At 25.6% G+C, this 17,708-nt stretch overlaps 1 protein-coding gene across 3 annotated transcripts; it reads right to left on the bottom strand.

Annotated features, from left to right (window-relative positions):
- Positions 1-727: 727 nt before the first annotated feature.
- On the bottom strand, positions 728-15,879 carry LOC126899986 (cathepsin B-like). 3 transcript variants are annotated; one of them, XM_050675317.1, is made up of 7 exons: positions 15,705-15,827; positions 4,878-4,972; positions 4,461-4,682; positions 4,201-4,401; positions 2,613-2,766; positions 1,176-1,286; positions 728-1,101 (listed from the first exon to the last, which is right to left on the bottom strand). In XM_050675317.1, exons 1-7 carry the CDS (start codon positions 15,709-15,711, stop codon positions 893-895), a joined length of 999 nt encoding a protein of 332 aa, XP_050531274.1. In that variant the 5' UTR covers positions 15,712-15,827; the 3' UTR covers positions 728-892. The 3 variants fall into 3 exon arrangements, with proteins under 3 accessions (XP_050531274.1, XP_050531272.1, XP_050531273.1); XM_050675315.1 differs by lacking the exon at positions 15,705-15,827 and having other exon boundaries at positions 4,878-5,012; XM_050675316.1 differs by lacking the exons at positions 728-1,101; positions 1,176-1,286; positions 2,613-2,766; ... (1 more) ...; positions 4,461-4,682; positions 4,878-4,972 and adding exons at positions 8,730-9,612; positions 9,683-9,793; positions 9,853-10,000; positions 10,079-10,279; positions 10,401-10,625 and having other exon boundaries at positions 15,705-15,879.
- Between the last annotated feature and the right edge of the window lie 1,829 nt (positions 15,880-17,708).

Here is a 17,708-nt window from a genome sequence, read left to right as displayed (position 1 = left end):
ATCACTAAAAGTGCTGACGACAACATCCCATGATAAGGGTAATTAAAAATAAAATAAAAAGACTTAGTTTTGCTTGCACGTTTGTGAGCGAGCCGATACTTTTGAAGCTCTGAATTTAATATAGAAATTAGGATTTTTTTTTCCAGTTTATTCTTCTCAAACTAACCACGACCCCGTGTTGTCGTCAGTACATTTTAAGATGATATTGAATATTATTATTTTTGCGTCGAGACTTTATTTATTTATATAAAAGAAACACTATAAATCTTTACGCAAATCTTAGCGATCTAGAAAATATAAGTAATTTTATATTAACCCAATTATCTAGAATTAATAAAGTGAGTAAAGAATCGTAAAGCAATAGATTGATTTCAAAATTATTTAATTTACTTATGAATAACAATTTAGTGCTTGGTCATTACTTCAAATGGGTGTCAGAGAGGAAGCCTCGACCACTCCAAGAATACCTCTTATTCCCACTAAATCACATACCAGTTAATTTATCTTTTCGAATGGGTGTCAGATAGGAGGCTAAGACCCCAGCCACTACAAGAATACTTCAGCGTATAATACTTCTATGAGAGGAACTTTAATCATTTCTTTTTATATCTACTTGTTTTTACTGTTTTAAACCCTCAAACTCTATAACCCCGATAGAATCTCGTTGCTTACGAATTGACCAAATCCCAAAATATCCAACCTTGATCAAAATACCCAACACATATAATTTTGTTTAATTTTGTATTACTACAAAACTTTAAGTCAATTTTATTAAAACATTCACATATAATAAATAAATGTATAATATTATCTAAACATCTAAAATTTAAAATAACTATAATATTATTTAAAATATCTAAACATTTACAAAGTTATTTTATAAACATATTCATCACACAAGAGGAACACCAGCAGTTGTTGACTTATCAATTCCACATTCATTAGTACCTCTTCGAATTTTGAATGATCCATTGTCTCCCCAAATAGTGTTCCATGAGTTAAGTAACAACCAGTAAGGAACATCATTTTCCACGCCCCAACCGATCAATTTAACTGCATGACCACCTAAGTAAGTGGCATTTTCTGACTTAATGTAAACACCTATGCGATCAAATAAGTAAAATTGTATTTTAATACAAATATAAATTTATTTGTCCATACTTATAATCACTTACCTTTTTTATAACTCAAAAAATCATCATAAACATCAAAGGATGCTTCTATTGGCCCATACGTTAGAACATCTTTTTGAATTGTTTTGGGATCAAGAATGTAAAAGTCTCTGGCTAAAAATGAATTTAAAAAAAATATTAAAAGTAGTCTAAATATATTTTAAGAATTCTACGGGCATAATTTTTGTAATCCTTTTATAGCTTCAATCCAAAATTGATTTTACCATGATGTGCATTAATTAATTTTTTGTGTTTTTCACTATTAAATGTATTTTACTGAATAATACGTTCAAATAACTAAATAAATAATAGTTGAACATATTATACTCAACCATTTAAAAAAATCCTTGTTTTTTTTTAACAAATATATTTTAACAAATTATCAAACGTAAAAAATGTTCCTATACTTACGTTTTTCATCGAACTTTCTCAAAAATCATATGAACAAAATTCTTATTCTTTATATTATTTTTAAAATTCATTCTGATCAGTTTTTTTATTAAAAAAAATGTGTAGCAGTTTAAAAATACGGAAATAAATTGTAAAAAATGGCACCTTTACGATACAGTCACCGTAATTTTCAGATATTTTTTTAAATTTCTAACATTGAGTAAGTGTTTTAAATTTTTAATGGCGATAGGTTCAACTAGATTAAAATCATTTTCTTTAGACGTATTTATTATTAAAATCGGTCTATTTAGAGTTGATGATTTTCATAAACAGACACATTATGGTTAAACCAATATAGTCTCTGCTTTGTATCAAAGCTGAAATAAAATCAAATTGATTTTTTTTCTTTTATCTTTAAAAAATATACAGTCAAAATAAACATACAATATGATAAAAAAAGATTAGTTTACCATGGAAAAGTTTCATAAAAAAATTAAGTTAATTTGTGTTTCAAAATATGTATCACTAAGTAACGCTCATAGAACAGTCATATTTAAGAGTCTAAGACTATATATTAAAACAATTTTAACATTATTTGTGCAGTTAAGATAGATAAACGATTTATATAATTATTATATTATCAATTTAAATAGTTCAAAATTAAAATATTTAAACAAAAACTATATTAACATTAGAAGTAAAATTATTTTAAGACTTATTTTCAATTATTTTTACTAAAAGTGAAAGTTTAGTACACCTTATGTCTTGGGGACTAGTCTTTTAAACTCTTATTTGTTATACTTTATCTTTTGGAAAAGTTTTGTGATAGTAATTTTAATCACCGTCAGATTTCAATCAATATGTATCCAACTATGTCTTACTTATTATCAACTTATTTTATTATAGTAATACTTAAGTAAACAGAAATGTTAAAAGTCATAGAAATAATGTAACTATTAAATGAAAAAAATTGGGCTTAGGAAACATATTCTTAATTTCTCTAAGCAAAAGGAAAGATTTTTATAATTAATATTTGATTTTATGAATTACTATATCTATGATCTTCTTTATAATCAATTTTTGTGTTGCCATAACATTCTCTACGACAAATATGGTCATCTTCTAATGGCTTGCTCTTACAGGAACCTTCAATTTCAGGTGGCTTATTATGAAGACAAGGCGGAATTTGGTAAGGCTGACATCCCTAGAAAAAAAATTATTAATAAATTACTTTTAAATATTTTATTGAAATTTATTGCTACATATGTCGTTTGATTACAACAGTTGAGGTTATAACATGGCAAAGTCACAAAATATAAATTTTTCAAGAGAATGATATACCAAGAAATAATTATGGAATATGCTATGATTCTGTTTTTTGGCTAGAAAATATTTTGTTTATTTGTCAGTTTTATGGTACATAGGAGTTATGTAGCGTAGTATGGTTATTCAGTCACCACCTTAGCGCTGATGTTTCCCCTGTTAATTTCCGAATAGGTAACCATACAATAACTTTAAAAATGACACACATTTTGCCCCCTTAATAGTTTCTTCCGCCATAGTGAGGTTACGTCAAATAATAGTAGGTCTTAAAATCTTGTAAAATCATTGTACGAAAAAGCTAACCCCAAATAGTTGGAATAAAGTCTAAAGAGATGATGACTGATTTATATTACCAAAATGAAGGGAAAATGTATAATAAATAATTCAAATTTTGTTTAGTATAAGAAAAAAAACATTCTTATTTTTTATAAGAATGAATAATTAAATAATAATAAGTATAATTCTGTATTTTCTTTAATGGATGCTGTTTTCATGGATGTGTCACTAATTCTAGAGTACTGAAAACTCGGAAGATCACAACAATCAGACTTTATTCAGTCTAAATTGTGTTATAAGTAAATAATAAATTTAAATGTTCATTTCAACAGAAGGCAATGAGTTATGAAAAACTAGAGTCGGGCAAAAAGTAGAATACTCTATATAATAGTATGAGAATAAAAGTAAAGAAACCCAACCCAACTGAATTTAATTTAAATTAGTCCTGTAGGAGCGAAATAGACTTATATAATGACATTAAAAAAACACGAAAGAGTAAAATCTGCTAAAATACTTAACAATAATCTGAATTGAAAATTATAAATCATCACCACCTCCTAAAAAGTTATTTTTTACAATGTATAAATTTAAATTTAAAAAAATCGACTTCTATGTGATTTACTTATATACTTTATAAACATATCCGAAAATGTATATTATAGTATTATACCATGAATTTAATTTTAACTATTTCTATTCAACCCAACCCTTTTTAAGAATTGTTAAATGTTTTAAACGTTCAATAGCTCAGCTTCATAATATTTGGGTCATAGAATGTGTAAAATTTTTTTTTTTCTATAGGTTTATTGCTATTTTAAAATCTATATTTTTTTTTCAAAAAAAGCTAAAACTGATATTTTCCCTATAACTTTTTTTTACCAATTTTTATATTATTATTATTTATTAATCAATAGAAAATATAATGAGGATTCAAAAAATACTAAAATATTGTTAACTGTGTCACTTTTAGTAAAACCAATACCATCTCAGCTTCGCATCTAAGATAAAATAATTTAGTAAAAATTAAAAATTACATTACCACACTGCTGTTATAAGCACCTCCAGTAACAATTCCGTGCCATTTAAAATGTTCCCAAGCTTTGATAGGATAACCGCCACTGCAGCCGTAACCACACTTCTTACAACAAAAAGCTAATTCTTCAGCTGATAGCATTTCGTTGAATTTATAGTTTGTAGCAATACATAATCTATCTGAAAATGCGCTGGTGGTACTTAATGCCTAAAACAGATTTTTTATTCAATTTTTTTATTTTGAAACATAATAATTACGATACAAACCCAACAAGATCCACAATTTCCTTGATCACGAATTGTTCCAATGCTTTTACATTGTTTCCACTTCTTTCGAGCATCAAACTCTTTTGGAATATGGTGGCAACTACTGTACCTAGGATCGTGTGACTTAACCGGTTCATTCTTCTTTGGTCCTCCAACTCCTCTAGATCCTAACAAATGTTTAAAATACTCTAGTGGAGTATCTGGATGAAAATTCTGACCAGCCTGTAATTAATTTTGTTTAAAAATTATGATTAGTTAACTTTAATGATTTCGGTAAAATAACCGAATTACCCGATTATATTTAGCTCATGTTCGCTTATGTTGATAAAATCAAATTTTAATAGGAAAACGTTATAAAATATTTATTAATATAAAATTAATTTTGGTAAAATTGTGCGATGATAAAAAATACAATACCTCCCATGTAGTTGCCTCACTATTTATTTTGTTTATGTATTCAGGTTGAAGAAAATTTACTTGCTCAGTCAAGTAGACACATAGGAGAAACGTGCCTGATAAAATTATAAATTTAGTCATTTAAAAAAATTAAAAAAGGTAGAAAAAATATAATTATATACTTATACTTTGAACGCTGTCAATCACCCTACAATTTTTATATAAATCCAATTTTTATTTATATTAATTATTGGAAACATTTAATAGACTGAAATGACAAAAAAAATAATCTTTGCCCAATAAAAATTTTCCGTTATTTATACTTATCAACAATAATTTCAAGTAAATATGGTACTATATTTACATAATGGAAGTGTTATACTTGTATAACACTAGAAGTGTTTATGAAAAAAAAATTATATTAGCAATTAAAGTGACAAACAAACAAATATTAGCACACAAAAAATATCTGTTACCAATGTCAAATGATTATCTCAAAATTTTTTGACAATTAATCATATTAAATAGTTATGATTATCATTTGTAAACAGAATAAAATACTTACTAGAATATATCCTAAGTACTTAAGCAATAATAAAATTAATAACAGGAAAAAAATCAATTTATTTACTTTATATTAAAGTGTAATATTGTTTTATTAATAAGTGATCATTTTTAAATCTTTCTATTTCCCGAACTTAACTTTCTACTAAAAATAGTGGCCCTCTTTCACATGTTAGGAAGTCAAAGATTATTCTAAGCTAATGATTGATGGGACGTGTATTACGGCTGACTTCCCCTAAAGATCAGATTTATTGATAAGTAAAACGTTAAAACAAAAACACAGATAACATTAAATATTAAATTTATCGATACAATTAAAATTTATAACTGTACATTTTTCCAGAGTAATACAGCCCAATATTAATTGTTCTCTGTGTGTTGTACTTGCATAAAATTTCCCATTGAAACATTGATCGTCTTCTTTGTTTTATACGTTGAAGATTGCAGATCGTCGTTTAATACACGGTGGTAAATCAATGTGCAAGCCATTCAACGGTAAAGTTTTTTTGATTCTCAACAATAGTCCTTCAATGAAAAATAGCGACCATCCGCTACTTCTGTTCTCTATCGTTTGTTGTTCGTTTTTCCGTTATTTCACGTAAAACATCGAAGTTGTATTCGGTACCCGAATTGATAGTTTTGCTACGCGCCTTATGTCTTAAAAGACATGTCTTTCATTTCACCCTTAACATAATAAATATGCGTAGTGTGTAAAACAAAATTAAATTTTATTATACCACTCTTGGTTTCATCATTTAGTGTGATGGTTAAATTGTTACTCATGCATCCAATAAAATCCCCTACGTTGTCAATAGAAGTTTTGTTTTTAACACGCTTATATTAGTTTCACGTGTATGTCGTTTGTTTGTAAGTTTGTAACTCCACGCGGCACGTCTTATTATGTCGCGTATTCCGTCGTGTATGACTTTGAGACTATACTGTTGTAACGCATTCGTCCCACCCCGCTCACCACTCGTAACATCATTAAAGGATATTATTTTTAGCTTTGATGCGAAGCTGAGAGGTATTGGTTTTACTATATGTTTTTTTTTTGTGTGTTCCCCGTTCCCCGTAATGGGGTAAACCTACAAAAAAATTACAAATATAAAATTCGCTAATTTTCGAAGTTTTTCCAATTTTTTTTACTAAAAAATGCCGTAACTTTTTCAAAAATGAACATATCAATATAATTTTTTAGCTTCGATGCGAAGCGGAGAAGGTATTAATTTTACTATGATGTGTTTTTTTTTTTTTTTATGTCTGTTGCCACTTTTTCTCAGCTCTCACTGGACCGATTTCTTTCAAAAATACGTCAAAAGATCACAAATCGTATCTAGTTGAAGACATTACCCTTAAAAATTGAAAAAAATTCCCTCGTTCCCCGCAAATGGGGGAAATATCCAAAAAAATTACAAATTTAAAAATCGCTAATTTTCGAAATTTTTTCACTTTTTTTTCTTAAAACTTCCATAACTTTTTGAAAAATCAACAAATCAACATAATTTTTTTTTATACTAAAACCTTAGATATTTACCTTTCATTTGATATCATTTTTTTGAAAATCTATCACTTAACCTGCTCATTGGGGGGGATTTAAAATGGCAACTTTTTTACAAAAATTAATTTTTTCAACTTAATTTTTGAAAATGTTCCGGAAAGACTGCGTCCTTTAAACATATATCAAATTAAAGCTTATTTTATGTACTACAAAATGAAAAAAAAAAATTTGTCCCGACACTTTTTTTTCTACATTTAAACGGCTGCCGTAGTTAAAAAAACACTATTTTTGTGTTAAAATTTTCGATTTTCGATTTTAAATTTTCAACTTAAAAATGCTATAACTTTTTGAAAAATGTATATATCAGCACAAATTTTTTTTTTCTAAATACATTATAAGTACATCTTTCATTTGACATACTTTTTATTAAAATTGGACAATTTCCCCTTATATAGGGGGCGTTCAAAACTTAAAATATTGTAAAAAACATAGATCTTTTTCAACTGAACTTTTGAAAATGTTCCGGAAATACTGCGTCCTTTAAACATATATCAAATCAAAGGTTATGTTATATACTATCAAATGAAAAAAAAAAATTTGTCCCGACATCTTATCTTCTATGTGCAAATGGCTGTCGAAAATTTAAAAAAAAATGTAATGTTTGCGATAAAAATTACATTTTATCGGGATGTTTTTTGTACTTAAAACTGCCATAACTTTTTCAAAAATGAACAAATAAAAATAATATTTTTTTGTATTGAAACCTTAGATATTTCCCTTTCATTTGATATAATTTTTTTTGAAAATCTAACACTTATTCTGCTCACTGGGAGGATTTAAAATAGTAACTTTTTTACAAAAAATAACTTTTTCAACTTAATTTTTGAAAATGTTCCGGAAATACTGCGTCCTTTAAACATATATAAAATTAAAGCTTATTTTATGTACTACAAAATGAAAAAAAAAAATTTGTCCCGACGATCTATCTTCTATACGCAAATGGCTACCATATTGAAAAATATACTATTTTTGTATGATAATTATGGGTTTTGTATTTTATTTTAATAGAAGTTGATGTTGCTTTTGCAATTATCCATCAATTTTTTAAAATTAAACACTATCTACAGATTTGCATCGAAGCGTTTCTTATGATAGTGATTTTAATTTTATTTAGATGCCTGATATCTTTACCTATCATTTGGTATATTTTTTTTGTAAATTTGACACTTAACCTCCCCACAAAAATGAACTTTTTCAACTTAATTTTTGAAAATGTTTCGGAGTCTGACACTTTTATATATATCTTAAATTAAAGCTAATGTAATGTACTTTATTATGAAAAAATTATTTGACCTCTGGACTTGTCTTCGTGGTGAAAATAGACATCAAAAGTTAATAAAAAATTACGATTTTTTAAATTATTATCGTTAATATTATTTATGTCAACATTATCATTATATTAATATTGCGGTTATATTAGTATAATTTGTGTTTATAAATATATTTTACAAGTAGCTGTGTATAGAGGGATTGAGTGATAAAGTAGATTAGTGCGGCGGTTGAACAGCTCTCTATATAAAATATTAGCTTAATAGTTGAGGTAACAACCCCATGTTTGACAACGTTATGTGACTAAGTACTGCTCCATCTGTATCGATTCCTAAAATATCTACCAAATGATAAATAAAAAGTCAATTTAGTTAAATATGTATTTTGCAGTTTAAAAAAATAAACTTGACATCCCTTTAAGTTATAAGGTAAATGATTTTAAAAAGTCATTATTAGCTGATAAATAAAAAAATATACGTAAATAAATAAAACAAACGTTTTTTATTTTAAATATTCTATTTATAAATTGATCACCCTATATATATTTACATAGTATATATATATATTAAAACATTAACACTGATTTTCTATTTGATATTATACTTTCATATCGGGGTTGATTCATTGTAGCTTGAGACTAGACAAATAGTATTAATATTAGGTGACTACTGGTTGTGGTAAGTAGTCGGGTTTTAAGACTTTCATCAAGATGTTAGATTTGGTTGACTTTGATGTAGTTCAAATACTACATACATAAGTCAACGAAAAATGTAATAAGGTTAACATTAGTAAGGACAAGTATACCCGTAGATTGTACAAATAGTTAGGCTAATAGTAGTAAGGACCTGTTGTTGTAGGCTTACACTCCATAATCCTGATCATACAGAAAGACACAATGTTGACGTCATAACAATTTTAGGATAAACAAAATAATAACAAAAGCATTAACTCTGAGTATATTAAATTTTAGTGAAATATGACGTAATAATAATTTGACTTATGATTACGTCATATATATATTATATATGTATATTTTAAATATTTAGTATTTTAATTATTCAGAAATTATTTATTATTTTTATATTTAGGAACGTATATAAAAGTTTTAAATTTATTATAATTGCTTCAGTAACTTATCATTATTACATTTATATTTTTATTGAACAAGGGGTTCACCAGCAGTGTTTTCAGCTTCAATTCCACATTCGTTAGAACCTCTCTTAATTTTAAATAAACCTTTATCACCCCATGATGTATTCCATGAATTCACCAACAACCAGTATGGAACACCCTCTTCAACTCCCCATCCGATTAATTTCACACCATGTCCTCCCATCAATGACGTTGAAGATCGAACATAAACTCCTGTAAGAAAATGCATTTATTATAATTAAATTTTAAATAACTATTTAAAATTTAATTATAATCTTTTAACCTGATTTGTAATTGAAGAAATCATCAAAAACTAAAAATGTAGCTTCGATGGGTCCATGAACCATTATGTCCTTTTGAATAATTTCAGGAGAGAGATAGTAAAAGTTTTTAGCTATTAATATAAGATTTTAATTAATAATCTCCGAGAAATTAATATTATAAAATACACACTGTAAACGTGATCTTTCTTGTAATCAAGAGTGGTGTTGCCATAACATTGTTTAATGCATTTATGGTTTCGTTCTCGGGGTTTATCATTACAAGGATTGTAACCTTTTTCATCTATTTTGCATGGTGCTACTTTATATGGTTGGCATCCCTGTAAAAAAATCAAAATTCCTTTCAATTTATTGAGAGGATAAAAATAAGTAATTTTCTGAAATTAGTTTCACCTTACCTCTTTAGTATCATAATCACCACCAGTGACAACGCCATGAGTACTAAAGTATTCCCAAGACTTACTAGGAATTCCACCATTACAACCATCACCACATTTAACACAACAGAAAGCTAATTCTTCAGCCGATAACAAATGATTAAATTTTCCTTTAGTTGCGATACACATACGATCGGCAAATGCACTCGTAGTACTCACAGCCTAATTATATTTTTATATTTTAATTTGATCCAATGAATGAAATAAATTATAGCAATAATAAGCATTGCATTGAAAATCCGAGGTAAGAATTTTTAAATTAATAAATTCAAACGATGCATACCCAACAAGATCCGCAATTTCCTTGATCAGGGACATGACCAATGTTTTCACAATATTTCCATTGCTCTCTAGCATCAAACGTTTCAGGAATACTTGTAATATTTGCATAGGCAGGGTCATCTGTTTTAATAGGAGCATCATCATAATCACCTGGATCATTTTTTTTAGAACCTAACAATTTTTTTAGGTGAAGAAGTGATGTATCAGCAGGGAAATTTCTACCAGCCTAATAAATAAAAATGATTTCAATTATGTTAAGAAATAACAACCTTTTAATAGTACTAAATTAGGGTTATAACTGAGATATTAAACAATATTAATCAATTAATATTAACTGATTTTATTACTTAATATTAATAAATATTTTTTAGCATACAGTTTTTTTTTTAATAATTCACTTTTATTTATTGTGATGAGCTTCTATGACACGATAAGTAATTATATCTATAAATAGTTTCTCTAAATACATTTTGTTAAATTTTAAAATAAAACTTGTATGTCATAAATTAACAAAATTACTCAATTTGAATACTACAAAGGTAAAATAATAAGTAATACTGATGACGTTCACTTATAATTCAGTAATTAGTCTAATAATTCTAATTAGATTCATAAATAAATGAAATTATCGAATCGAAGCTAAAAATTGTCACAGAGTATTGTTTTTTAGTTAATTATTAAAAATGAGCAAAACTTGGAATTAACAATACAACATGCTTAATAATCAACTAAATATAATTTTTTAAATTTTTTAATAATTATTATTTATATAATGATTTTATAGAATTTTATTATTTAATAAAACATTCAAAAAATTTCTTAACGTTGTTTTATTTTAATTAAAAGTGATGAATTTATTTAATTTATTTAATGTATTTAAAGAATATTATTAGCGAAGATGAGAAAATTATTTTTTGCACACCGTGAGCGTTTAAAATCTTAATTAAAAACGATCATTACTACCCACATAGCAATGAAATATTTCTAGAATATTCCTAGAATATTTATTTTTGATATTAAAATATTTCTAAAATATATTAAAATATAACCAGAATATATTGAAATATTCACACGTTCTCAGAATATACTTTGGCAGCGAATATTACATTCTCACAATATTTTAAAGGTATATTTCTAAAATGTTATAAAAAATATATTGTGACAATATTTTTAAAATGTTTTATAAATATATTAAAAAATGCAAAAAATAGATCACTATGCGGGATTTNTAAAAAATGCAAAAAATAGATCGCTACGCGGGATTTGAATCCTGTACTTTTAGCGCGTTGGACTCGTACGTGACCCACTGACCCACAGGTTGCTTCGAGAGTAATAGAATAAAAAAAACTATTTAAGGTAGTTCAAATGGTTATTTTTCTTGTTTAAAAAAATTCAAAGTAAATACAATTTTTTTATATTCAATTTAGATTAGATTCATATAATTTTTTTGAAAATCGGCGATCCCATCACCATGATTTCTCCTTGTAAGTTAGAAACTGACTATTATTGTTGATAATATAGAAATATATTCTAACTATAATAAAAAAACTTTTTAGGATTTTTAGTTTCACAGGACAATAATAAGATATAATTGCGTTGATAAAACTAAAAAAATTTTAACTCGATAGGCCTGCAAATAATAGCAACAAGGGTTTTTTACTGTCCCTAACTTACTTAGCTTAATTGAATTAAGTTAATTAAAATTGATACTAATTAGAGAAAATGGCTGTTTACTTATTAAAGATTTAGGAATATGTATATATAATACATAAGTATTATATAACAAGATACCAATATCATCCAAAGATGTAACTAAAGGGAGAAAAGAGGATGGCTTGTGTCTCTTAAGTTACCTCAGTTGGCCAACAAGATATATATTTATAATATTTAAAAAATTATATTGATAATATATTCAACATATATTTCAAGTTAAATATTCTATATTTATTTTAATTCATATATTTTCATAATATTTATAAGCAAATATTTAAAAAGATATTTTTTAAGCACATTGTAGAAATATTTTCGGTGTAATATACTGTATTTATTCTCTTTAATATATTATCAAAATATACATAAACAAATATTTAAAAAATTATATTGTGAGCATATTATGAAAATATTTCAATAGAATATATTTTTTATTATGTTTAAGAGATATTGTCACAATATTTTATTCAAAATATTTTAAAAAGTATTTTGTAAGAATATTTTGACAATATTAATATATTGAAATTGCTATGTGGGTAACAGCGTTTTCGATTTAAATCCTTAAATTTTTACCGGGTCTACCCAAAGATATTTCAATAATACCCTGAAACTTTCGTTGAAATCTGTTGGTTTTAGAAAAAAATTAAAAAGTAGGCTTTTTTTTTTTGTTTACTCATAGTTTTTAGTAATATGAGTTTGCTTAAAGCATGTCAATTTTGATTAAATTTTATGTTAGTTTATGTAGTTTTCACTAATAACACGTCATTTAAAGATTTTTTTAATGATTAAGATGTCTTTCGCCTACACGTTGCTTTGAATAATAATTAGTAGGTTTTATAAAGTATAATTGTGATACATCTTTTGAAGTCATATTATTTTTTTAATTATTATTTAATTTATAAGTGAGACCAATTTTTTGTAAACTACTTTTGAATTTTTCCTTTTTTTGTGCAACACATATCATGGCTATCGTAGCCGGATACTCCTACCGGAATCAGTGACCTACCTGTAAGGAGAAATCCAGGAATATAATAATAGATAGAATAATTGTTATTTGATTAAATTTAAGTTTTCTCAATAAGTTATAAATTAATTTTTGTCATTCATTATTATTTGTTCTTTGCTACTCTATGAAAATAAATTACAATAAATTTACAGAAAATACATATCTTAACTATTTTTCTAACTTAAATTTTATAATATAAACTAAAAATTAAAAACGGCACTACAGTGGGGTCGCGACACAGTATAGACGCACAATAGTTGGGACAAATATAAATGATATCTGACTGTGATTAAAATCACTATCATAATAAAACTCTTCGATTCAAATTTGTAGATAGTGTTTAATCTAAGAAATTGATGAAAAATTAGAAAAGGAACATCAACTACTACTTCTTTAATTATATCCTGATTAGTAGTATTTAATAAGAAGTGTTATTGACTCGGAAACCGAACGTCACATTTCTTCGATGAATAAAAATAACAACTTAAGCTAGTTCAAACTTCAAATTTATTTTTCTTGACTAAAAAGAAGCAAAACAATTTAAATTAATTTAACTTTCTATGCTTTGTCAAATGAATATATATAATATTTATGAAAATCAGTTTACTACCATTGTAAGGAATTTTAAAATAAAATAAAATATAAAACCAAGAATTTCAACATAAAAATAGAATATTTTTAAATACGGTAGATATTTTTATCATGAAGACAACGTGAAGTTGAAAATAAAAAGTTCTACTTTTTATACGCATTTTTAAGACTTTAACTACCCTGTATAAAGGGAAATGATCCGATCTAAATAAAAAGTATGTCAAATAAAAAAATATATAAATAATATTTATCATAAAAATTTGTGTTGATCCATACATTTTTCAAAAAGTTATAAAATATAAAGTTAAAAATAGAAAATAGAAAATTTCAACACAAAAATAACATATTATTTAGTATGTTAACCATTTTTACCATGAAGACAATATAAAGTTCGAAATTTATTTTTATTATTATATATTTATTATTATATTTATTTTTATTCTCTTTATTATATTAAAGTATATTACATAAGTTTTAATTTAAGATATATATAAAAGTGTCAGTATTTCTGGATCACTTTTAAAATTTAAGTTAAAAAAATTAATTTTTTGTGAAAAAGTTGTTATTTTGAATTCCCCTGTGGACAGGTGAAGGGTCAAACTTACAAAAAAATATACCAAATAATAGGTAAATACCTAATTTATCTATAAAAAATTTTATTGATCCAAACATTTTTCAAAAAGTTATTACAGTTTAAAGTAAATAAAAATAAAAAAATTTCAAAAATTACCGATTTTTAAATTTGTAATTTTTTTGGAAATTTCCCCCATTTATTGGAAACGATGGAAATTTTTTCAATTTTTTAGTGTAGTGCCTTTGACTAGATACAATTTTTGATCTTTTGACGTTCGTCAAGATAGATAGATAGATAGAGAAAGATAGATCGTCGGGACAAATTTTTTTATTTTTAATTTTATAGTACATGACAACATGACATTTTTTTTTAACTCAAAAAGAATTAAAAAAGTGCTACAGTTGTGAAAGACCCAAGTGTTACCGTCTCAAAAATCGTACGTCTCATTCGTCACTTAATAAAAATGGAAATTTAGCTAGTTCAAATTTTAAAGTTATTTTTCTCGACTTCAAAGAAACAAAAAAATTAAAATATGATTAATTTTTTATACTATGTCATTTAGATTGATATAATATTTATGAAAATCAGTGTAATCCCCTTATAATAAAATAAAATACAAAACCAAGAATTTTAACATAATAATAGCATATTTTTAAATACGGTAGCTATTTTCACCATGTATTCTCCTAATAAGATATTTTAAAATAAAATAAAATACAAAATCTAGAATTTTAATAGAAAAATAGCATATTTTTTAATACGGTAGCCATTTGCGCATAGAGGAAATGTCGTCAAGACAAATTTTTTTAAACTTTAATTTGATATATGTTTAAAAGACGCAGTATTTCCGTTACATTTTTAAAAATTAAGTTGAAAAAGTTATTTTTTGTAAAAAAGTTGCTATTTTAAATTACCCCCAATGAGCAGGTTAGGTGTTTAATTTTCAAAACAATGATATTAAATGAAAGGAAAATATCTAAGGTTTTAGTATAAAAAAAATTATGTTGATTTGTTTATTTTTGAAAAAGTTATGGAAGTTTTAAGAAAAAAAAGTGAAAAAAATGACAAAATTTACCGATTTTTAAATTTGTAATTTTTTTTGGATATGTCCCGCATTTGAGGAGAACAAGAGAAAATTTTTCAATTTTTAAGGGTAATGTATTCAACTAGATACGATTTGTGATCTTTTGATGTACTGTTGAAAGAAATCGGAACTAAGAAAAAGAAGAAACAGACATAAAAAAAAAAAACACATCACGATAAAATTAATACCTTCTCAGCTTCTCATCGAAGCTAATAAAACACATTATAGTAAAATTAATACCTACTCAGTTTTCTATTGAAGCTAATATTTAAAATTTTATATTAAAGGATGCCACAACAAAAGTTTATTATTTAAATTTTTTCAAAAAATTAAAGCTTACCTTCCATGTTGATATTTTCTTGTTAAGTTTTTCGATATAATTATCGGACAAGAAATGAACTTGTTCAGTATGATAAACACTAAACAGAATGACAGAAATCAAAACTAAAATTCTGTTCATGGTTATTACGTTAAAACTAAAGACACTATCTTCTTCAATCGAGAAGAATTGAATGTCATAAAATAATTATAGTAAGCTTTTATAATTATCAGATAAACTCTTCAAATATCAAAAGAGAAGTGTTTTAGATAAAAATTTCTTATATTGATTGTTTAATTTCAATAAATATATGATTTTTTTTTCATGGCTATTGTTTTTTAATTTTCTTTAATATAATATTATTTAGACGTTTCGCCACTACTATCTTTCATTTGATTACTAATTAAACTTCCTAGTTCAACACCGATAACTTTTAATTATTTAACATAAGATTCTTTTAATTTTATGAAGTAATGTACTACGTTAATATATAGAGTATAATTGACAATTATAATTTTGTCAACTTAGTAATGTCAAGTGTATAATTTTTCTATGATTTAATGATAAGGAAACTAAATTAAATAATTTAATTAATATATAGCAAGATAAAATTCTAATTTATTTTGCTACATGATATTATTCATATTAGGACATATTAACTGTCTTAGAGAAATATTAGTTTAAAAAAGTTTTTCTATATTAAATATCTTTTAATTGTATTTACAATATTACTGTTTTTATTAATGAGTACATACTCACAAGGAGAGGTCACTGATATTCGTTAAATTTATATTAATCTAATCTAAATAATTGAAAACAAAATAAGAGGTATTTTGAATTATTTGCCAATGCCCCCCTTAATTCGAGAAAATTGATTTAGAAAATTTTTAATAAGCTAATTAGGGTCACTTTTCTTAAGTAGAAAATAACGAATTGTAGTCGTGTCGATATAACGTCGTTTTATGGCACGTACGGGTTCGGGATCAATTCTCTTTTAATTGTAACTTTTGTTGCATTTTTTTCTTAATTTTTTTTACGGTATTCTCTTTGAATTATTAATTTTACGTAATATTTGTCATTTTTTTTTACATTTTATGCATCTACAGGTTGTTCAGTAAATTGTTGAAACAGGTAAATTGTTAAAATCAATGAGAACAATATAAACCCGTTTCCTTACTTACTGAACACCTTGTATATAGTTAAACCTTTCCAAAATCTCTCTCATTTAAAAATTTATATACTTTTACCCGATTAATATTAAAATAAGTTATATTTATGTGCATAAAATATTATTTTATTTTATTCATATTATATCACTGAAAAATCGATAACTTATACCATTATATGTGTTTTGAATGTAGATAAAACTATATCGCATTATAAACTATATATATTGCGTTAAATTAATAATTCAAAGAGAAAACCAAGAAAAAAATTAAAAAAAAAATCCGACGGGATGGAATCTCGTATCCGTCGCGTCATAGGATCACACATTCTCGATTCGACCATAACACGTTATTTTTTGTGTGAAGAGAAATGACTCTATTTAAGCTAATTAAAAATTTTCAAAGTCAATTTTCTCGACTTAGGGGGGGCACTGGCAAAAAATTAAAAAAAACTCTTATTTTGTATTTAATATAGATTAAATTTATATAAATTTTATGAAAATCAGTGAGCCCATCACCGTGCATTCCCTTGTCAGACCGGTTCATTCATACTGTCAACGTACAATCATTACCCATTATATTGGCTTCTCAATTCACCAAACGGAGCTTATGTTTGCTCAAGAACAAGTAATGGAGATTGGTCATCGTGCTTATTATATTCAAAATCTAGAGTAGCCTCACTTATTTGCACATAGTAGATAAGGTAACGGGACAAATTTTTTTTTTTCATTTTTAGTACATAAAATAAGCTTTAATTTGATATATGTTTAAAGGACGCAATATTTCCGGAACATTTTTAAAAATTAAGTTGAAAAAGTTATTTTTTGTAAAAAAGTTGCTATTTTAAATCCCCCCCCCC

The sequence above is a fragment of the Daktulosphaira vitifoliae genome, unplaced genomic scaffold, assembly GCF_025091365.1.
Source record: "Daktulosphaira vitifoliae isolate Bord-2020 unplaced genomic scaffold, ASM2509136v1 Scaffold_2, whole genome shotgun sequence".
Lineage (NCBI taxonomy): Eukaryota > Metazoa > Arthropoda > Insecta > Hemiptera > Phylloxeridae > Daktulosphaira > Daktulosphaira vitifoliae.
This window is presented reverse-complemented; position numbering and strand designations above follow the sequence as displayed.